Source organism: Mobula birostris, chromosome 21 (assembly GCF_030028105.1).
Source record: "Mobula birostris isolate sMobBir1 chromosome 21, sMobBir1.hap1, whole genome shotgun sequence".
NCBI classification, from domain to species: Eukaryota; Metazoa; Chordata; class Chondrichthyes; order Myliobatiformes; family Myliobatidae; genus Mobula; species Mobula birostris.
In genome coordinates, this window is record NC_092390.1 from 32,807,076 (window position 1) to 32,830,760 (window position 23,685).

The window sequence follows — 23,685 nt, forward strand, 5'->3', positions numbered from 1 at the left end:
CGTTTCCCATAGTCAGAGTGTCTAGACCAGAGGGCACAACTGCAGAATGGAAGGACCTCCCTCTAGAGCAGAGGTGAGGAGGAATTTCTTTAGTCAGAGAGTGGTGAACCTGTGCAATTCATTGCCACAGACTGCTATGAAGGCCATGTTAATGGGTATATTTAATGTGAAGGTCAATATGTTCTTGATTGGTAATGGCATCAACAGATACGGGGAGAGAGCAGGAGAAAGGAGTTGAGTGGGGTAACGAATCAGCCATGCTGGCAACGGTAGAGCAGATTTACTGGGCTGAATAGCTAATTCTGCTCCTATGGTCTTATGGACTTTTATGAAAAGTGAGGGCACAAAGCCAGCAAGGGAGCTTCAAAAAGAGTCTAGCAATCATGTGATGTTCCTATATCCGCACTGAGACTGAGGAGGAAGTGAACGCCACTCAAGCAAAGTGAATGGGAACATTGTGGGTCCCAGAGCTGTTGGTCTGAAACTTATCGCCGGCTGAGGTTAGACATGCACGAAAGGGAAAAGCTGCCTTATAGGGAGGGAAGGATATTGGAACAGTCTCAAAGAAGCGGTGATTTCCGCAAACTTTAGTCTTCCGAACTTCAATTCAACAATGGTCAGAGAGAGGGAGAAAGTTAAGATTCACGTCCATATCGTCAAAACATGAGCGGAAGAATTTGCCGTACCAAGACTGGGCCTCTCCATTTAAATCAGTGGGAGAGGGGGGTTGATGGGGCAAATCTTCCACAGCGCCGACAAACACAAAAGCTCGGTGCAAACGCGGCAGTCCTCAGCAAACATGAAATGAAACGCAAACTGGCGCAAAAGGGGAAGGGATCTCCCTGGAAGTCTGCACTTCAGCTCCGAACCCTGCCTGATTTCGACCCCGGTGGGCGCCTTCTATACGCGCTCAACTTTCTGCATCTTCGCTATGACCATTGCCCTTAGACAGCAGGCGCCTCTCTTCACTTTTTCGAGTAAGTGAGAGCACAGTTTCCTGTGCTTCCACCAGCCGGCAATGACGTGGCCGGGTATTAACATGCAGATCGGTTTTCTGGGGCTGGGAAGAGGGGAATGCTACGTGTCTGGGTGACTTAAAAAGCCATCGTAGCTCCCCTCCCTGCCCAGCCAATTCCATCAGGGCAGCCAGAGAAAGACATGATCCCGTTTAAGGCCCTTCTGACTCCGCGGACACATCTGAACATGTCAGAGATTTGGAAAACGCGCACGGTAAGCCATGGGTTTGGGGGGCGGAGGCGCAAGTTGAAGCTCGGGCGTTACAGAGCAGAGTCTGTTGTCATCCAGGTAGAACTTTTAATTGTGTGGAGGAACTAACGCCGCTCAAGATGCTGTGAGTGGATTCCTTTAGCCCGGCACCATTGTGCACTGATGGTCAGGCGCGTCAAGGATGGTGGCACCCCTTTCCCCAGGCAGCCGAAGTCCTGGTCCTCGTACTAACAGCAACTTTGAACGGATATGTGAGCACAGCAGAATGTTAATATGCGCTCACAATGCGAACTCTGTATGTAATGTGCAGATTATACCGCAGAAGAATATTATTTGGACGAAGCACAGCTGAATTGCATCAACCTGGATGGATTTACGAATATCGCAGCCATTGAATAACGCAAATATAAAATATATATTTAAGAAGAGCCCAGTAGTATTGAACGGCATAATTATTCAATACAGTGAATTAGTTCTCGTTGCAAGTAGTTTTAAAAGCACGTTGTAGTTTTTACTACAACCCAATGTCTGAATAGAGGGATGATTTACGGAGATTATATAGGTGTTCATTACTTACTGTTGGAATGAGTGATACAAAGCTGTGCTTTTCAATAGGTCCTAAATACAGTATGTTCTTGTCTGAGCCGTCTAGGGTGTCACTTGTATGCCTGTGCTGAGTGCACAAACATTGATTGTACATTATGAACAGTGGCTCATTCATGAAAGCAAACCTTTCACAGTTCAGTATGAAATCAGACCTATTCCCTGGCGATGTTGGGTTTTTTTTTGGCATTTCCTTCCATGAATGCCGAATACGGATTGGATGGTGCTCGCTGCCTCCTGACAGTTAGGTGCGGACGTACTTTTTAAGAAGAACCACACTGACGTGCAGTGTTTTTAGAGGGCGGCTCAGCTGGTCACGATAGGTTGGGTCAGTGTGGTGAAAGCAGACAGGTCTCCTGCCTGGTGAAAAGCACTTATTGAAACTTTTTCTTATTTTTTCTATTTACAGTGCTCTGTTCACATCTCAGATCCCAACAAGGTGCAGTTGGTTTCTCTAGTGCTTTTCAAGATCAATGCTTGATTTAGTGTCGGACTTTCCAATTTATCTTGGTCACAGTGATTCAGTTATGGGTTAATGTTGCCACAGAGAAACTTGGGAATTTCTGGAAGAAATTTCCATGTCAAGATGTGCTTCGGGGACATTTTTTTCCACTTTAATATGAAGTTTAATTTAGCAAGCAATCGTAGTCATAGTCATACTTTATTGATCCCGGGGGAAATTGGTTTTCGTTACAGTTGCACCATAAATAATAAATAGTAATAGAAATAGTAATGGTAATATTACTATTAGTAAATAGTAATAGTCATAGAAATAATAAATAGTAATAGAATAGTAATAGAAAATAGTAATAAATAGTTAAATAATGGTGAAATAGTTAATAATGGTGAAATACAGAAGAGCATCAAGGCCAAAGAGTATAGATTTAAGGTGACTGGAAGGAATTTTAAAGGTGCGAGGAGTATCTGAGTGCTTGATACTTGGAAGAAGCAGACAGAGAAGATGGTGGAATCAAATACAATTTCTACATTTAAGGAGTATTTAGACAAACGCTTAACGAGGTATAAGATGATATAGTCTTAACACAGGTAGATGAGCAAAATAGCCAGCATGGACACGGTGGGCTGATTTGTCTGTTTCTGTGCCGTTTGTCTGTAATTATAACTCTGTGATATAACTGGTTCATCCTTTTAGGCTTAAATAAATATTCCTTTTAAATTTCACGTTGTCATAAAAGGAGGACATTTGACACATTTGCCCCAATAGTGGCTCTCAGTGCAATCACTCAATCACATTTTCCACATACTTCCCTAGAGTTTAATCTCCTTTACGTGCCCAGTCCAGGGTGAAATGAACTTTGAGTGGATAAGGCCTATGTCAGGGTTGGTGAACTTTTGGTCAGTGTGTTTCTAGGATAAAGATTAGCCTGACATAACCTTACTTTAAGATTTCCAAAATGAGTTGCTGAAAAAACTGTTCATCTATCTCTCCTTGTCGAAACAGATACAAATAACCAATCATGTTAACACCTGTAAATATTGCCCTTTATCTCAAGATAATTGAAATGAAGGAATGCTTTGGTTCTTGCCTGCTTTTGGCAGAGCTCATTGGGATCAATGCTGAGTTGCACACATTGCAATAATCCCAGAAAACTTATAGAAAACTTTAATGAAAATGCTACTGGGGAATAACCTAGATTTGAGTCAATAGTGGCAGAATTCTACTCAATCTCTAGATGAATGGTGTGGCTTGCACTTTACCCTCATACATTAAGGAAACTTTGGAGACCAGCTGCAGTTTGGGGAACAGTGTAGAAGCAGGAAGAAAAATATAAACACAAGAGACTCTATAGATGTTGTAAATCCAGAACAACACACACAAAATGCTGGATGAAGCCAGCAGCTCAGGTGGCATCTATAGAGAGACCCTTGGATTCAGACCAAAATGTTAAACGTTTATTCCTCTCCATAGATGCTGCCTGACCTGCTGAGGAAGGAAAGTAGTTTGAGCTACCAGAATCAACCAATCAAGTTTCAAAGAAATTTATTATCAAAGTAGATACTGTAAATGTTACTATATACAACCCTGAGATTCATTTTCTTGTGGGCAATTCAGCAAATACAAAAAACACAATAGAATCAGTGAAAGACCACGCACAGCAGGATGGGCAACAACCAATGTACAAAAAGACAAACTGTGAAAATACAAAAAAAAGAAATAAATAAATAAACAATGAATATCGAGAACATAAGACGAAGAGTCCTTCAAAGTGAGTCCATAGGTTGTGGGAACAGTTCAGTGAGTGAAGTTATCCCCACTGGTTCAAGAGCCTGATGGTTGAGGGGGAGTAACTATTCCTGAACCTGGTGGTGTGAGACCTGAGGCGGTTGTACCTTCTTCTTGATGGCAGCAGTGTGAAGAGAGCTAGACCTAGATGGTGGGAGTCCGTGATGATGGATGCTGCTTTCCTGCAACAGTGTTCCTTGTAGATTTGGTCAATGGTGGGGAGGGCTTTACCCATGATGCACTGGGCTGTATCCATTATTTTCTGTTGGCTTTTCTGTACAAGGGCGCTGGTGTTTCCATACTAGGTCATGATGCAACCAGTCAATATACTCCCCACCACACACCTCTGGAAGTATGTCAAAGTCTTAGATGCCATGTCGAATCTTTGCCCACCTCTAAGGAAGTAGAGGTACTGTTGTCCTTTCTTCAGATCAGATAAATTCCTGCAATCCTCTCACATCTAATAATACATGTTGATAAACAATTGAGTACCTATCAAGAGGGGGAGGGAGACCATCACACGCAGACCAAGGGGCCACCAAGGTCCGACAACACAAGATGACTCGTGGAAAAGACCTCGTGGATGAGGTGTGGGGTCATGAAGTGGCGAGGAAGATTGAAGCATTGAGGTGATTGCGGCATCCGCGATGCCTCCCAGCAGAGACGGGCGGTCAACAGCTGGATCAGTGCGTTCGGACCTGGGTCAGCGGTTACTCTTTATGGAAGGACTGAGTTCGTGCGGCTGCTCTCCTCATATGCAGACAGAAAGACATTTCCCATATTCTGAGATGTATGTGGTTATTGGACTGTACTTTACATTGGTTTCTTTCTGCTTTTCAGTGTTTTAGACCATTAGACCATGACATAGGAGCAGAATTAGGCCAATCAGCCCATCGAGTCTGCTCCGCCATTCCATCATGGCTGATCCCAGATCCCACTCAACCCCATACACCTGTCTTCTCGCCATATCCTTTGATGCCCTGACCAATCGGGAAGCTATCAACTTCTGCTTTTAATATACCCACAGACCTGGCCTCCACCACAGTCTGTGGTAAAGCATTCCACTGATTCACTACTCTCTGGCAAAAAAATTCCTCCTTACCTCTATTATAAAAGGTCTCCCCTCAATTTTGACGCTGTGCCATCTAGTTCTGGATACCCCCACCATAGGAAACATCTTCTCCACATCCACCTTATCTAGTCACAATGATAATGCTGTATTTCCTCAAGCGTGCTGAGCAAGCCAGGAAGCTATATCTTCTGCAAAGACAATGGAAGCAGGCACATGGAGGTCATAAGAAGTGAGAGATTTATGAACACTACCTGGCGATTCCTCTATTTTGTTTTGTAACTTGTAGTAATTTTTATACCTTGTACTGCTGCCAGAAAACATTTCATGACATGCTGCATGTCAGTGATAACAAATTCGATTTTGATTCTGATTCAAAGAAGATGTTTTTATCTTCTCTTAAGGAATATGCCAAAATTAAAGGAGACATTATTGGCCTCCCAAAATGTGAAGCCAATGGCAACTTAGAAGCTTGCCCCCACCTCGTATGGAAATAACAATGATCTAAATTTCCTGAGTCATTCAGTTATATCCTACATCACAGCATGTGCTGCTGAAATCACTGCAGATAACAGTCTTTTGAAGTTGTTGAATTGACAAGTTTACTCAAAAACGTGAACATGTTGAATGTGGTACAACTCTAAATGTGCAATATTCCATCATTACTTCATTAAAACAAGTAATTTTATTCTTTCTTGGCTCTGAGAAATGGTCTTATTTGAGGTTCATAATTCTTCCACATTATTTCCAAGTTATGTGGTTGTTAAAATTCTTCATTTCATTTTACCATTCAATCTCGTGTACATGTCCCAAATTTACACTCGATGTCCACTTTATTAGGTACACCTGTACAGCTGCTCATTAATGCAAATATCTAATCAGCCAATCACGTGGCAGCAAATCAATGCAAAAGCATGCAGACATGGTCAAGAGGGTCGGATGTTGTTCAGACCAAACATCAGGTTGGGAAAGAAATGTGATCTAAGCAACTTTGACTGTGGAGTGATTGTTGATGTCAGACTGTGTGGTTTGCGTATCTTCGAACCTGCTGCTCTCCTGGGATTTTCACACACAACAGTCTCTAGAATTTACAGGGAATGGTGTGAGAAACAAAAAAAGAAATGTTCAGTGAGCACCAGTTTTGTGGACAAAAATTTGTGTCACAGGAGAATGGCCAAACTGGTTCAAGCTGACAGGAAGGCGACAGTAACTCAAATAACCACATGTTACAACTGTGGGCAAAAGAACATCTTTGAATGCTCAACACATCAAACCTTGAACTAGGGGGGCTACAGCAGCAGAATACCACACTGGATTTCACTCCTGTGACTAATAATGTGGCCACAGAGTATACTTTAATCTCTATAACATTAAGACATTTGAATTTAATACTTAAACAAGAGAAAATCTGCAGATGCTGGAAACCCAAGCAACACACACAAAATGCTGAAGGAACTCAGCAGGCCAGGCAGCATCTATAAATGAGTACTGTCGACATTTTGGGCCGAGATCCTTCTTCGGGACTAGAAAAAAAGATGAGGAGTCAGAGTAAGAAAGTGGGGGGAGGGGAGGGGAGGAAGAAATGACAAGATGATAGTTGAAACTGGGAGGGGGGAGGAGTGAATTAAAGAGCTGGGAAGTTGATTGATGGAAGAGGTTGAAGAAAGGGGAATCTGATAGGAGAGGATAGAAGGCCATGGAAGAAAGAGAAGGGAGAGGAGCACCAGAGATGTTTATTGATGTCTATTATAAACCCACACTGACTCACAGCTACCTGGACTATACCTCTTCCCACCCTGTTACTTGTTAAAATGCCATCCCCTTCTCTCAATTCGTCCATCTCCCCCACATCTATTCTCATGATGAGGGTTTTCATTCCAGAACTAAGGAGATGTCCTCCTTCTTCAAAGAAAGTGGCTTCCCTTCCTCCACCATCAACTCTGCCCTCAAACACATCTCGCCAGTGTCTGCCTCACCCCATCTTCCCGCCGTGCCACCAGGGATAGGGTTCCTCTTGTCCTCGCCTACCACCCCACCAGCCTCTGCATACAGCACATAATCCTCCGCAACTTTCGCCATCTCCAGCGGGATCCAACCACCAGGCACCTCTTCCCCATCCTCCCACCTTCTGCTTTCCACATTGATCGCTCCCTACACGAATCCCTTGTCCATTTGTCCCTCCCCACTGATCTTCCTCCTGGCACTTATTCTTGCAAGCGGAACAAGTGCTACACCTGCCCCTACACTTCCTCCCTTACTACCATTCAGGGCCCCAAACAGGCTTTCCAGTGAGACTCTCTTCACCTGTGAGTCTGTTCGGGTCATCTACTGTATCCAAATCTCCCAGTGTGGCCTGCTGTGTATTAGTGAGACCTGACATAGATTAGGGGACTGCTTCGTCAAACATCTATGCTCCGTCTGCCAGAAAAGTGGGATCTCCCAGTGGCAACCCATTTTACTTCCACTTCCCAATCCCATCCCAATATGTCAGTCCATGTCATGATGAGGCCACACTCAGATTGGAGGAGCAACACCTTATGGGTAGCATCCATGAGCATCGATTTCTCGAACTTCCGATAATGCTCCCCCCTTCACTATTCTCCATTCTCACTTTCCTCTTTCATCTTACCTTCTTACCAGCCTATCACCTCCCCCTTTTCTTTCTTCCATGACCTTTGTCGACTCCTATCAGATTCCCCCTTCTCCAGCCCTGTATCTCTTTCACCAATCAACTTCCCAGCTCTTTACTTCACTCCTCCCCCCTCCCAGTTTCACCTCTCACCTTTTGTTTCTTCTTCCCCTCCCCCACTCTCTCACTCTGATCCTCATCTTTTTTTTCCAGTCCTGATGAAGGGTCTTGGCCCGAAATGTCGACTGTACTCTTCTCTATAGATGCAGCTGGCCTGCTGAGTTCCTCCGGCATTTTGTGTGTGTTGAATTTAATACTTCCTAGTTTGATTTTAGCAAGAATTCTTCAATTTAATTGGCTGCTTAGTCTGTTTGATGTAATCTTTGTTACTATGCATCTCTAGCAGATGCCAGAATGAAATTAATACTAAGAAACTATAAACCAATGTAAGTAAAGTCACCAATTATCCTCCAGCATGTTTTTAGTGACAGTTGTGTCCGCAGCCACAGATCGAGTCAATGAGATGAATCTTTACTTATCACTGTTGTTTATGGAGGATCTGCCAGCTAATTTTAAGTTGGAAAGCAATAACGTGTAAAAATGCTGAATATATCTCCTGTGCATGCACAAATTCCACTGTTATGGAATAATACAATATACAGGGAAGGACATCTATCAACAGTAATGCCATTGTTCAGTGTTACTTAGAAATTCTCTGCAATCCAAAGCGCATTTTTCCTTACTTAACTGCATATTGTGTACTTTCTTTGTACATAACAACAAATATTGGAAAGTTGAATATGAAAGGCATTTCAGAGTCTCATCTTCTTCCAAGTTTTATGTGTTAGTTGCTTTCTGCGGGGAAAGTGAACACAGAGGGGTAAGTTATACAACCTATGCATGTGTAGAGTGCCCGTCTCAAAACACTCAGGGCCAACTTCTGACAAATTACCTTTCCTGACATAAGGTGAAATAGCATGCAAAAACAAGGCTGTGGCAGCATAACAAGAATTAAATAGTTACTAACATCTTCATTCAGAAACTGTTACTGGAATACCTCACCGACATTTAGAAAATGAGAAAATTACTTGTAAGGATGTTACGTCAAAGCTGAAAGAAAACTTAGCAATGTATTACAAAAGCATCAAGAACTTCAAACTTCCTTCTTTCTAAAAGTACGACAGAACTTGATTCCAGTTATGTTGCACAACTCGGAATACACAGAAATGCAGGAAAAAAGTCAAGGAAAAGCTAAACACAAGGAAATCTGCAGGTGCTGGAATTTCAAGCAACACACATACAAGTTGCTGGTGAACGCAGCAGGCCAGGCAGCATCTCTAGGAAGAGGTACAGTCGACATTTCGGGCTGAGACCCTTCGTCAGGACTAACTGAAGGAAGAGCTAGTAAGAGATTTGAAAGTGGGAGGGGGAGGGGGAGATCCAAAATGATAGGAGAAGACAGAAGGGGGAGGGATGGAGCCAAGAGCTGGACAGTTGATTGGCAAAAGGGATATGAGATGATCATGGGACAGGAGGCCCAGGGAGAAAGAAAAGGGGGAGGGGGGAAAAAGCCCGGAGGATGGGCAAGGGGTATAGTTAGAGGGACAGAGGGAGAAAAAGGAGAGAGAGAAAAAGAATGTGTGTATATAAATAAATAATGGATGGGGTACGAGGGGGAGGTGGGGCATTAGCGGAAGTTTGAGAAGTCAATGTTCATGCCATCAGGTTGGAGGCTACCCAGACGGAATATAAGGTGTTGTTCCTCCAACCTGAGTGTGGCTTCATCTTTACAGTAGAGGAGGCCGTGGATAGGCATATCAGAATGGGAATGGGACGTGGAATTAAAATGTGTGGCCACTGGGAGATCCTGCTTTCTCTGGTGGACAGAGCTTAGGTGTTCAGCAAAATGATCTCCCAGTCTGCGTCGGGTCTCGCCAATATATAGAAGGCCACATCGGGAGCACCGGACGCAGTATATCACCCCAGCCGACTCACAGGTGAAGTGTCACCTCACCTGGAAGGACTGTCTGGGGCCTTGAATGGTGGTAAGGGAGGAAGTGTAAGGGAATGTGTAGCACTTGTTCCGCTTACACGGATAAGTTCCAGGAGGGAGATCGGTGGGAAAGGATAGGGGGGACGAATGGACAAGGGAGTCGCATAGGGAGCGATCCCTGCGGAAAGCAGAGGCGGGGAGGGAAAGATGTGCTTAGTGGTGGGATCCCGTTGGAGGTGGCGGAAGTTACGGAGAATAATATGTTGGACCCGGAGGCTGGTGGGGTTGTAGGTGAGGGCAAGGGGAACCCTATTCCTAGTGGGGTGGCGGGAGGATGGAGTGAGAGCAGATGTACGTGAAATGGGGAAGATGCATTTGAGAGCAGAGTTGATGGTGGAGGAAGGGAAGCCCCTTTCTTTAAAAAAGGAGGACATCTCCCTCGTCCTGGAATGAAAAGCCTCATCCTGAAAGCAGATGCGGCGGAGATGGAGGAATTGCGAGAAGGGGATGGCATTTTTGCAAGAGACAGGGTGAGAAGAGGAATAGTCCAGATAGCTGTGAGAGTCAGTAGGTTTATAGTAGACATCAGTAGATAAGCTGTCTCCAGAGATAGAGACAGAAAGATCTAGAAAGGGGAGGGAGGTGTCGGAAATGGATCAGGTAAACTTGAGGGCAGGGTGAAAGTTGGAGACAAAGTTAATGAAGTCAATGAGCTCAGCATGCGTGCAGGAAGCAGCGCCAATACAGTCGTCGATGTAGCGAAGGAAAAGTGAGGGACAGATACCAGAATAGGTTGGGAACATAGATTGTTCCGCAAAGCCAACAAAAAGGCAGGCATAGCTGGGACCCATACGGGTGCCTGTAGCTACATCTTTAGTCTGGAGGAAGTGGGAGGAGCCAAAGGAGAAATTATTAAGAGTAAGGACTAATTCCGCTAGACGGAGCAGAGTGGTGGTAGAGGGGAACTGGTTAGGTCTGGAATCCAAAAAGAAGCAGAGAGCTTTGAGACCTTCCTGATGGGACTGGACATCCATGGTGAAAATAAAGCGGTGGGGGCCAGGGAACTTAAAATCATCGGAACATTTCAGAGTGTGAGAAGTGTCACAAACATAGGTAGGACAGGATTGAACAAGGGGGGATAAAACAGTGTTGAGGTATGCAGAAATAAGTTTGGTGGGGCAGAAGGATAAGCTACTTCCTGTTTCAGGTAACACACATCAAAGTTGCTGGTGAACGCAGCAGGCCAGGGAACATCTCTAGGAAGAGGTACAGTCGACGTTTCAGGCTGAGACCCTTCGTCAGGACTAACTGGAGGAAGAGTTAGTAAGAGATTTGAAAGTGGGATGGGGAGGGGGAGATCCAAAATGATAGGAGAAGACAGGAGGGGGAGGGATGCAGCCAAGAACTGGACAGGTGATTGGCAAAGGGGATATTAGAGGATCATGGGACAGGAGGCCCGGGGAGAAAGACAAGGTGGGGGGGAACCCAGAGGATGGTCAAGGGGTATAGTCAGAGGGACAGAGGGAGAAAAAGGAGAGTGAGAGAAAGAATGTGTGCATAAAAATAAATAACGGATGGGGTACGAGGGGGAGGTGGGGCATTAGCGGAAGTTAGAGAAGTCAATGTTCATGCCAACATTGACTTCTCTAACTTCCGCTAATGCCCTACCTCCCCCTCGTACCCCATCCGTTATTTATTTTTATACATACATTCTTTCTCTCACTCTCCTTTTTCTCCCTCTGTCCCTCTAAATACACCCCTTGCCCATCCTCTGGGTTCCCCCCCCCTTGTCTTTCTCGCCGGACCTCCTGTCCCATGATCCTCTCATATCCCTTTTGCCTATCACCTGTCCAGCTCTTGGCTCCATCCCTCCCCCTCCTGTCTTCTCCTATCATTTTGGATCTCCCCCTCCCCCTCCAACTTTCAAATCTCTTACTAACTCTTCCTTCAGTTAGTCCTGACGAAGGGTCTCGGCCTGAAACATCGACTGTACCTCTTCCTAGAGATGCTGCCTGGCCTGCTGTGTTCACCAGCAACTTTGATGTGTGTTGCTTGAATTTCCAGCATCTGCAGAATTCCTGTTGTTCCTGTTTCAGGTGCTGCTTACTGAAAGTGGAAGTTGAATGAGAATGATATTGTACTTTCAACAGTACAGTGGCGTCTTTGCACCAAATTGATTGGGAGAACTAGGAAAACAAACTTAATTACAAAGAAACGCATCTGATTGCTAGGTAATGCATTACATTACTAAAGGATTAACCTTTGATTTGCAGTTCATGTAAGTTTAGAACTATAATTCAGAGCTAAGTATGCTACCTTTGAGCTAAACTCAGTATTTTGTAACGTCTCAAAGGAGTCGTGAAGAAATTCCTTTAATGATTTTTAAAAAGTGTTTACTGAAGGCTGGACGTGCACCTAGTTTAGTGTCAAGGAAAGAAGGTTACAGTACATGATGATTATTGGGATTTATTGTCTGCAGTTTTGGTCATCTGCCCACAGGAGAGGTATAAGATTGAAAGAGTATGGAGAAAATTTACAAGGATGTCGATGGGATGAGGATCTGAGTTACAGAAAAAGGTTCATTAGGTGAGGACTTTATCCCTTGGATCATAGGAGAATGAGGGGAGGTTGGATAGAGATTTGAGATGCGGTTAATGCAAGCAGGCTTTTTCCACTGGGTTAGGTGAAACTAGAACGAAAGGTAACCCACAGAAAATGCTGGAAGAGCCCAGCAGGCTAGGCAGCATCTATGGAAAACAGTAAGCAGTCGACGTTTTGGGCCGAGACCCTTCGTCATGATTCGAACTTTCCCTGGTCTGCTAAGTTCCTCCAGCATTTTGCATGTGTTGCTTTGGATTTCCAGCACCCACAGATTGTCTTGGACTTGTAGAATGGGAAATCATTGGTTATGGGTGAAAGGTGAAATACCTAAGGGAAACTGAGTGGGTACTTCATCACTTGGATGGTGGTGCACATGTGGAGCAAACAGCCAGATAAAGTGGTGGATGTGGGTTCAGTTTCAAAACTAAGAGAAGTTTGGATGAGTACATGAATGGAAGGGGTATGGAGGCTATTGTCCCAGTGTGGGTCAGTGGGACTAGGCAGAATAACGGTTCAACACAGACTAGATGGGCCAAAGGGCCTGTTTCTGTGCTGTAGTTCTCCATGACTTTATAACTTTGTTCTGTTCTTGTAGCCACGGTCTTTATGGGGCTACAATGTTAGTAAAGGTCCAATAATTAGGATACGCCCTGAAATGTTTTGGAAATAATCCAAAGCCACGTTTATTAATGTCATGTATATTTGAGCACTCTAATTCAAAGTTCAAATTACATTTATCATTAAAATGTATATACTATATACAGCCCTGATATTCATCTCCTTACAGGCAGCCACAAAACCAAGAAACCCATTTTTAAAAAAGACTATCAAACATACAATATACAGACAAAAATGAATCGTGCAAACAACAGCTTTTAAGCAAATAGCATTCAGAAGTGGAATTCACGAAAGTGAGTCCAAACTACGAAGCCAGTCACAGCCGGTCAGTCGCAGGCCACAGCCTCAGTTCAGTGCAGAGCTGAGTAGACCTTGCGGAGCAGTGAGCTGTATACCGGCCCATCCTCGTCTCCAGCCCCGGCACCTTTACCTTTTCAATCTTGCCTCGCATTTAAATCAGCCAAACCTCAGATCATTCCTTGCCCTCGCACCTTGCTGCTTTGATAAGCTCCCGGATCTGGGACACGCTGCCTCAATATGGACTATACCTAACCTTTCCAATTCAGCCTACCACTTAAATTGGTCAAACCTCGGCTTGTTCCTTGCTCTCAGGCTGCTAACCTGCCACCTCGATTCTTCCTCACCTGGGTTGTACTGTTCCAAATCTGTTCAGCAAACAAATATTAGCTTACTCCCCGCTCTCAGGCCTGGGCTCGATTCAGCCCATGCTCACCATCCTGCACCTTCAAGACTTAAGTTCACACCGCAAAAGTGCCAGGTCATAGAGGCGGTCCAAAAGGGAAGTTACAGGCTATTGATCGCAGTGATCATTTTCGAGGAAAAAGTGTTATTAACAAAGTAATTAATGGTTGCTTTTGCTGCCAGCAAGTCATCGCTGCGCTTCACCAATGCCATCGCTGTGGGTCAGGATTTCCCAATGTCTTTCTCCCTATTGCAATCATGCCTGAGGCTGGATCTGTTCTTAGATGCCCCAGTGATCCTCACATCACTGGGTAAAATTCTAACTGCGTAGAAACATAGGGAGACACAGAACAGAAACAAGCCATGCATCCCCCAGATTTACCACTCACCTTCACCCTAGGGAAAATTTGCAGCGGCCAATTCATGAGGAAATGAAAGCACCTTTAGGAAGAACCTGGAGAACCCAGAGAAAACCAACATAAGCATAGGGAGAACGTGCAGACAGCACCAGTAGTCTGGATTCGACATGAGTTCCACTTCACCAGGATGAAAACCTAATGATCAAACTTCTTATTTTCAAATGTAATGTTAATAACTCAAAGAAAGTACTAATGTGCTACTCTTATTATTTACATCTATTGTGGATTAAGTTGCCTAGTTTCCTTCCAGCATAAGTGGATATGGCAGAGTCCGTGCCAGTTAGGGACTGAACTACTATGTCAAATATTATAGAACACGAACAGAGAGTGGCTGAGCCAAGTGGCCTGATTCAACATTATATATTTCACTTATTGATATAGCCAAGCTGCAAACATTGCTTTGTGCTCATTATGTACATCCTTATAAATTAACATGACTTTTTTCATACAGTGTCCCTCTGCATTAATATGATGTAACTTGGTTGAAGTGCAAACTAAACTTAAGGTTAACTTTAGTTATTTTTGAACTTTAGGCACTTGGCAAATAAATCCTGAACCAGCTTGGATCACTTTACTCACCTCACCTCTGAACTGATTCCGCAACATGTGGGCTTGCTTTCAAGAACTCTACAACTCATGTTCTCAGTATTAGTTATTTACTTTTTTATTATTTGTAAGTTTGTCTTCTTTAGCACATTGTTCGTCAGTCTTTGTGCATAGTTTTTAATTGATTCTGTTGTGTTTCTTGATCCTTGTGAATGAATGCCTGCAAGAAAATGAATCTGAAGGTAGTATATGGTGAGATATATGTCCTTTGATAATGAATTACTCTGAACTTTGAAACTTGAAATGAAATATCATCTCTACAAGGCAATACTGAGTGAGCACTGCACTGTTGAAATTGTTACCTTTCAGGTGAATCTTTAATGGATGTAACAGCATATATTGTTGTATGCCTAAACACAGTTATGAGGTTTTGCAGAGAACAGTACATGACTGACAATGTTCTTTTAGTGATCGAGTTACAAGCCCCCAGAGGTTTCTATTTTCCAAAATAGCAGAGCAATCATTTACACTGAAAAGCGGCCAACAAAGGCACAATTACATAAGTGAAAGTATTTACTGAATGATTAAATAGAAGCTATTAGTAAAGGCATCCATTAGTCTTGCGAGACCATGGATCTGCGCCTGGAAAGTCTCCACCCTCCAGGGCGCAGGCCTGGGCAAGTTTATATGGAAGACAGGCAGTTGCCCATGCTGCAAGTCTCCCCTCTCCGTGACACCAATGTTGTCCAAGGGAAGGGCATTAGGACCCATACAGCTTAGCACCAGTGTCGTCGCAGAGCAATGTGTGATTAAGTGCCTTGCTCAAGGACACAACACGTTGCCTCGGCTGGGGCTCGAACTCACCACCTTCAGGTCACTAGTCCAATGCCTTAACCACTTGGCCACATGCCCACTAAGACGCAGCTATTAGTAAACTGAAAACAAAGCAAGACCATTTGATCAAGTAAGATCACATGCTAAGAACACAAAACTCAAGAAAATTCAACCAAGGTTGAAATGCAATGAAGGAAAACCATAAATGATCTAACAAGACGTTATATACCCTCAACCATCAGGCTCTTGAACAGAAGAGGATAACTACACTCATCTATTGAGATGTTCCCACAACCAATGATCTCACTTTAAGGATTCCTTATCGTGTTATTTCCTGTTCTACTTATTTATTGCTACTTATTTATATTTGCATTTGCGCAGTTTGTCATCTTCTACGCTCTACTTGATCTTTCATTGATCCTGTTATAGTTACCATTTTATAGATTTAAAAACTGGAGCCCTTGTTCCTTGGAGAACTACCTTAAATCTCAACTTTCTAACAAAAGGTTTCTGATTTATTAATAATTCTGATTTATTAATGTATTGGACTCTGATATTGGCTTGAAGGTAGCGATGGAGAAGATATGGAGAATTTCAGGGAATATAAACTAGGACAAGTACAGCTGATTTGAGAAAGTCAAGAAAAGGGATTTCCTGTCATATTTAACATCGGCGTCTGGCTGACTGTGGGGTAGATAAACATTTGGCACTCAGCTATAGCCTGTGAATGGAGTAGATGGATGGAAAGATTGGAAAAGTGATCAGAGTTGTGGGGCCTGCTGGAAGAAAGCTGCTTGGAGAGGTGCTTCAGTGGTAAGATGAGACTGGAATTGATTAGAACGATCAGGGGAGACGTGAGTCTGTGGTTAAAGATTGTAGAAGAGAAAGATTCAAAAAGACCAGTGTAAATGGGAGGTCATAGCTTGGTGGGGTGACTACAACTACAGTCATGTTTGGATTTAGAGGGTGGGGGAAATGGGGTAGGTAGAAACAAACACTCCAAAACTATGAATACAGACACTCTTTCATACCCCTTTGGTAGTAGATTTGCACAACACCTCACGGTGTTTGAGTAAAGTGAGATGGCATAATCTGCTGGACATACGTGGCAAACAGTGAAAGTATTCAGTCGGCATAGTATTGGTTTACAGTGAAGCATGAGAGTGTCTGCCATGAGCAGTTAGAAGGAAGTCTTTCGAACACTGCCTTACTGTTTCACTGACTTGGCATGTCACAGTGTCAAAAGTTACGACATCCAGCTCTGCCAGCAAGCACTGTTAATGAAGTAATTCCTTCTGCTTTCTCTTGCCGGAAAGTGGAGTGTGCTTCCACACTTTGATTCTTTTCTTTACAAATTGAAGTTAATTATTCAATTTTTTGTTGGCAATTTTGTTCCGCTGTTTTTACATTTTGACCACAGAGGAAGCTGTCCCTGACTCGGCCACGGTTTTGATGTGCAAGAGGACTAGATTGTCAATGTTATCCTGATTGCTGGGCTCAAAACCCTCCTGTTAGCAGATAATAAAGCCTGCAACCTGTTTTGCAAGAGACTCTAGTTGTACGCCTGAGTGGTTTAGTGCTGGTGAAATGAGAGAGGAATTATCAATGTAAAGATAAACAATTATAAACAATAGTGAAGTTCATAAACAACAGGAATTCTGCAGATGCTGGAAATTCAAGCAACACACATCAAAGTTGCTGGTGAACGCAGCAGGCCAGGCAGCATCTCTAGGAAGAGGTGATGTCGACGTTTCAGGCCGAGACCCTTCGTCAGGACTAACTGAAGGTCATACATTCCATTCTATTCTTAATTCTAACTAAAAAGAAAAAAAACATCAACTTGTTCATAAACACAGGAGGTTCTGCAGTTGCTGGGAATCCAGAGTAATGCACACAAAATGCAGGAGGAAGTCAACAGGTCAGGCAGCATCTATGGTGAGGAATAAGCTGTTGATGGTTTGGGCTGAGACTCTTTATCAAGGTAAGCGGTCCCAGCCCAAAATGTCGACTGTTTATTCCTCTCCATGTACGCCGTCTGCTCTGGTCAGTTCTTCTAACAATTTGTGTGTGTGTCATTTTGTTCATATTGAACTTGAAATGGATCTCTGAACCCTGTTCTGGTTTTCAATAAGATAATGGATAAGATTTAATATTGGCTTAATTTTCCTGCCAAGGCCCTTGATTCTTTTAATCTCCATATCTCACATCAGTCCCAGTTCTTACTGAAAGAGCATCTGCGGCCTTCTGGGCCAGAGGATTCCAAAGAATATACACAGCGTGAAGAAACATTTCCTCATTACAATCCAAAAAGACTGATTCATGGTCCTGGGTGCTTTTATATGTATGGTCTGTCTACAGGCTGTAAACTTCTGAGGCAATGAAATGAGCTTTATAACGACTTCAATTTTTTTATTGGTGAGGAAGTTCATTTCTTCAATTTGTTTTTCAGGTGTCTCAATACTTTCTACAAAATCTTATATTTCTCTATCATTCCTTTTTTTTTACTGCTCCTTTCTCATTTTTTTTATTTCCAAAAGTAATAATTGATGGCGAATTGAATGACAGTCCTGTAGCTGTGCTTGCAACATGCTAGAAAAGGAATATGGAATTTAGCCAACAATCTTTTATTTCGTGTAAAAATGCTAAACAGAAAATATTTGAAATACTCAGAAGAACAAGAAGGTCTGTGGAGAGAGAAATAGCATAAACACTTCAAGTCAGAACAAGCAGAACAATTCAGAACACAGGAGCAGAATTAGGCCATTTGACACATCAAGTATGCTCTGCCATTCCATCCTGGCTGATTTATTATCCCTCTCAATCTCATTCTCCTGCCTTTCCCCTTGTCTGCCCTATCTGCCTGGTCCTACCTTTGACACCCTTACTAATCAAGAACCTATTAACCTCCATTTAAAATATACCCAATTATCCTCAAAGCCTGCTCAAGGAATGGAGAAAGGAGAGAGGGGAACAGTGAACAAAAGAGAATGTCTTTGATAGAGACCCAAGAGACTGCAAATGCTGTAATCTGGAGCAAAAAAAAAGCTGCTGGTGGAACTCAGCAGATCAGCCAGCATCTGTGGAAGGAAATGGACAGCTCATGTTCTGGGCTGGGTCTCTTCATCTGGGCATAGATGGGCTAATCCTATCATCACATCTTTTCACATTGAATCATCACTCATTTTACTATTGAATCACTCCTGCCTTTTATACTTGACCATCCTCCAATTCCTCCATTCTCCTATTAATTTTACCCTTTGCATAAATTCTGCAGTCCCACTCAGAGCCACCCAGTAATCTGAGAAGTTGTCTGGCATGGTGAAACAGATACGAATGTGGTCATGATGAATGATCAACATCCCTGGCAATTCCTTCATTTCTGCTTCCCAATGTGCGTATCACTCTCCCCTACTTTAATCCACTTTACCCTGTTTTAATTGTGATGTTCATTCCCCTCATTGTTCTCCCAAGATACTCCCATCCTTACACTTGAGAGTACTATATCCATCAGAATCAGGTTTATTATCATGGACAATGTCCTGAAATTTGTTGTTTTGCAGCAACGGTACGGTGCAATACATACAAATTGGTACAAGTTACAATGAGAAATATATAAAAAATAAATAGCAGTTCAAAAGAGATCACAATAGTGTTCAGACTCTTTCAAAATTTCATTGCAATTTAGTTCCTTTACCACCTCCCTTAGTCAATCTCATCAAACTGGTTTTCTTAATAGTTAACTGTATAAAAGTACAAAGTAAAATTGAGTCTCAGAGTACATACATGTTACCTCGTACAACCCTGAGATTCTTTTTCTGCGGGCATACTTAGTGAATCTATAGAATAGTAACTGTAAACAGGATCTGCAAATTGTAAACATCAGGAACTGTAAACTGTAAGCAAACTGTGAAAATGCAGATAATAAATACATAGCAATAAATAACGAGCATGAAATAACATGATAAAAAAAACCTTAAATGAGTGTAGTTATCCCCTTTTCTTCAAGAGCCTGATGGTTGAGGGGCAGTAACTGTTGTTGAACCTGGTGGTGTGAGTCCTGAGGCACTTGTACCTTCTCCTGATGGCAGCAGCGAGAAAAGTGCATGGCCTGGGTGGTGAGGAGTTTTGATGATGGATGCTGCTTTTCTATGGCAACTTTTCATGTAGATGTGCTCAATGGTAGGGAGGGTTTTACCTGTGATGTACTGGGCCAAATCCACGACATTTTGTCAGATTTTCTGCTGAAAGGCGTCGGTGTTCCCACACCAGGCCTACACCTGCCCTGCCACACCGTGATTCAAATCATTCAGTGGAGTTTCTCTTTCACTGAAATGCATTTACCTCACTATAACAGCCCACAAATGATAATTTTCTTTATCATGTTTCAAGATTTAAGATTGTCTAATGTCATTTCCAGTACACAAGTGTAAAGGAGAATAAAATAATTGTTACTCTGGAGTACAAAAAATGCAATAAAATGAAGAAAACAATAATAAAAAAAACCACAATAAAAATAAACTATTACTTATATACATAGTTTGATTGTATGCCCATAAAATGATGCTAGGCCCAGGAGAACCTGTACATAAGACGACTCTGACAGGAAATGATAAAGTAGTGGTGGTAGGGAGTATAGAGGGGTGGATTAGTGAGTTGAAGTATTGATCAGCCTTACTGCTTGGGAAAGTAACCACATTTGAGTCTGGTGGTTCTGGTGTGGATGATTTTCAGCCTTCTCCTTGATGGGACTGGGACCAGCAGTCCATGAGCAGGGTGAGCGGGAGCCTACATGATGTTACTGGCACCTTTCTTGATAGAAGGTAGGCTGGTGCTGGTAATGCATTGGGTGATATTGACTATCAGTTGTAGAGCCCTCCTGTCCATTGCAGTGCTGTTTCCATGCCATGGGGTGATGCAGCTTGTTAGGATGCTCTCCGCTGTGCACCTGTAGAAGGATGTGAGTATAGATGTCCATATTCCAACTTTCTTGAGCCTCCTCAGAAATTAGAGGCAATGTTGTGTGTTATGTATTTAATATTTCAGTAATATTGTAGATACATTGTTTGATTAAACATTTTTGTTGTTTACATAATTCATGATGGGAGTAAAAGTACGCAAATGGTATACTTCATCACACCACTAGGTCACATGTGCACGCCTTGCTAAAAGTAAAAACAAAACTAGACATGCGACTCTCGGGCTCCCTTTTTAACATTTCTATTAGTTTTATCTTTTGGAATTACAAAACGTAACAGTGGTGATGAGGATGGAATTAAACAAACCCAGCACAACCATGTACCTTTTGAAGCGTATCAAAATATTAGAGTTTTTAAGAATGTGCAGCAAGAACAGTCCGTAAAAAAAGCAGAGCATGAACTTCTTCAGGAGGGGACAGAAACTTTCAAGTTTTTTAAAAAAGGCAGTAAATGGAGAAGTTCACAGGTTCATAAGCAGTGCGTACCATGTGATAATAATCATAAACAAAAATAAAAGTAAATAAGAAAAATAGACGTGTTCAATCGCATGAGAGAGAACTAGTATTGTATACTGAACAAATTGAGCAGTATAAAAGCAAGTACCAATTTTACTGAGTGAATTGGGTTTAAAGGCATACAACTTGCTTAGAAGTTTAACTGCTCCAACCAAACCAGCCAAAATGAGCTTTGCAGATATCATGAAATTAATGAACAAACATGAAGAACTGAACCCACTGTTGATTGCAAAACACTTTAGGTTTCATACGTGAATCAAGAGGAAGGGGAGTTCATTTCAGTGTACGTGGTCGAATTGAAGAGATTGAGCATTGTCTGTTCAATGTTGGGTTTAATGATGCACCAAGAGATCATTTAGTCTGTGGAATCTGACAAGAAAGCATTCAAAAGTTTCTCAATTCATATTTAAAAGAACAGTTGGAATTACTGTATCAATCTAAACAGCAGACAGACGCAGTTGAGTTGGAGTCAGGAATGAAAGTGAGCGTGAACAAAATTGCAATCCCAAAACAGAAACCATCCTGGCCAATCAAATTGTGTTACTGTTGTGTCAGGGGCACACAGACACCAGACCAATGTTCCCTCTAAGGTGTGCATGTGTGCGCAAGCACACATCTTTTGTTACTAGTGCATAAAGGAACTTAAACTGCATTCAAAAGGTTGTCATCCTCTACCTCATTGGCATGTTAAGTATATTTCACGATTGTACACAATTGCATTTCCTTTTCCAGTTTCTGATGCAGACGGTGTTGACAACATGAGGTTTATGATGATTTGTCTGCAGATTTTAGAACTAGCTTATTATTGAAGAAATTCTTCAGTGTTTTTATTGAAGAAATTATTCAGTGCACACATATTGTTGCCACTGGGCAAAAAATTGCACAGTGCAAGATTTTTGCGCGCACAGGTCATTACAAATCAGGAAACATCGTGCCAAATCGATACAGGTTTAAAGGTGAAATTTGCAGAAAATGTAACAAAATAGAACACATGAAGCATGTCAGAGGGCCAAAATACATTTTTATTTTGTATTTATTGAGATAGCGTATGGAGTAGGCCATTCTGATAGACCATGCCACCAAGCAACCCCCCAAATTAATCTCAGCCTAATCCTAATCACGAGATCATTTATGACCAAGTAACCTACCAACCAGCACATCTTTGGACTGTGAAAGGAGACCAGAACACCCAGAAAAAACCCATGCGATCACAGGGAGAACATACTAATCCTTACAGGCAGTGGAGGGAACTGAATCCAGGTCTCTGGTACTGTAAAGCGCTATGCTAACCACAATGCTATCAATTCACCCCACAGCATCACAGGGACTGCCCAGGGAAGAGAAAATGATGAAACTCTTTTGCAGTTTCAAAAAGAGCATTAATCTGCATGCTGTTTATGAACAATCTGATAATAATGAGAGTGACACAGGAATGAGTAGCCTTGAGATTTACAGTGTGAAAACTAACAAGAGGCAAGCAATATGGCTTACACCAGAAGGGACCAGAAAATTAAATAAAATGGAATTGGGCACTGGCTCAGCTGTTTCAGTCACTTCACAAAATGAGTTTGAACGGCATTTCAAACATACTGAACTGAAATCTGCAGGTATCAAATGAAGATCTTACACTAGAGAAAAGATGACTCCTGAGGGAATGACATTCATAACAGTGAAATGCAACAACTAACAAGCCACATTGGGCTTGTATGTGATGAAACAGGAGGGCCAGCATTGTCGGGCAATGATTAGCTGAAATAACTACAATTTGATTGGAAACCCATCCACCATTTGCATGCCACATTTCTTGCAATAGAGTCAACTGAAAGTGAATTAGGGAATGTACTGGATACTGCCACAGCAGTGTTCAAGGATGGTACTGGAAAATTCCAACATATCAAGGGTAAAATATCATTAAATTAAAATGCCTCACTCAAGTTTTACAAAGCCCATCTTGTTCCTTATACCATCCGTGATGAAGTGGCCAGTGAGCTAGACTGCATGAAGGATGAAGAAGTTCTTTCAAAGGTTGAGAGGAGCCCATGGGCTACACCAGTGTTTCCAGTAGCTAAGAAGAATGAGTCTGTCAGGATCTGTGGTGATTTTAAGGTCAACATCAACCCAGTACTGAAAGAAGATTAATACCCTCTGCCTAAGATAGAGGAAATCTTTGCAAACCTCTCTGAAAGAAAACACTTCAGCAAATGGACTTAGCTGAAGCCAACCTACAGGTAGAGATGGAAGAAGAGTCCAAAGTGTTTCTCACTGTAAACACTCACAAAGGGTTTTAGCATGATAATGGGCTTATTTTTGGAGTAGCATCTGCACCTGTACTTTGGCAGAAAGCTATGGGCCAGGGGCAGCAAGGCTGCCCAGGCCCTCAGAATTACCTGGATGAGATCATTGTTACCAGTAAAGATGACAAGGGACGTCTCCAAAATCTGAAGACAGTGTTAAAAAGACTAGAAGATTATGGGCTCAGAGCATGATGCAATAAGGGTGAATTCTGTAAATCAAGCATCACTTACTGTGGTCACACCATTGATGCACAAGAATTACATAAGTCTGCTGAGAAAAGTCAAGCAGTTATGGATTCCCCAAGTCCAAAGAATGTGTCGCAGCTGTGGTCCTATTTAGGTTTTGTCAATTACTAGAACAGGTTCCTGCCAAACACGATGACTTTGCTCCATCCCTTGAACTTATTATTACAG

General features: G+C 42.5%; 1 protein-coding gene across 1 annotated transcript in view; it reads left to right on the forward strand.

Annotated features, from left to right (window-relative positions):
* Positions 1–491: 491 nt before the first annotated feature.
* Positions 492–23,685, forward strand: part of papss2b (3'-phosphoadenosine 5'-phosphosulfate synthase 2b) — a 91,952-nt gene continuing 68,758 nt past the window's right edge. Inside the window, exon 1 of the mRNA XM_072239248.1 lies at positions 492–1,230. Within this exon, the coding sequence (XP_072095349.1) occupies positions 1,159–1,230 (72 nt within the window). The 5' untranslated portion in view covers positions 492–1,158. The remainder of the gene's footprint in view (positions 1,231–23,685) is intronic.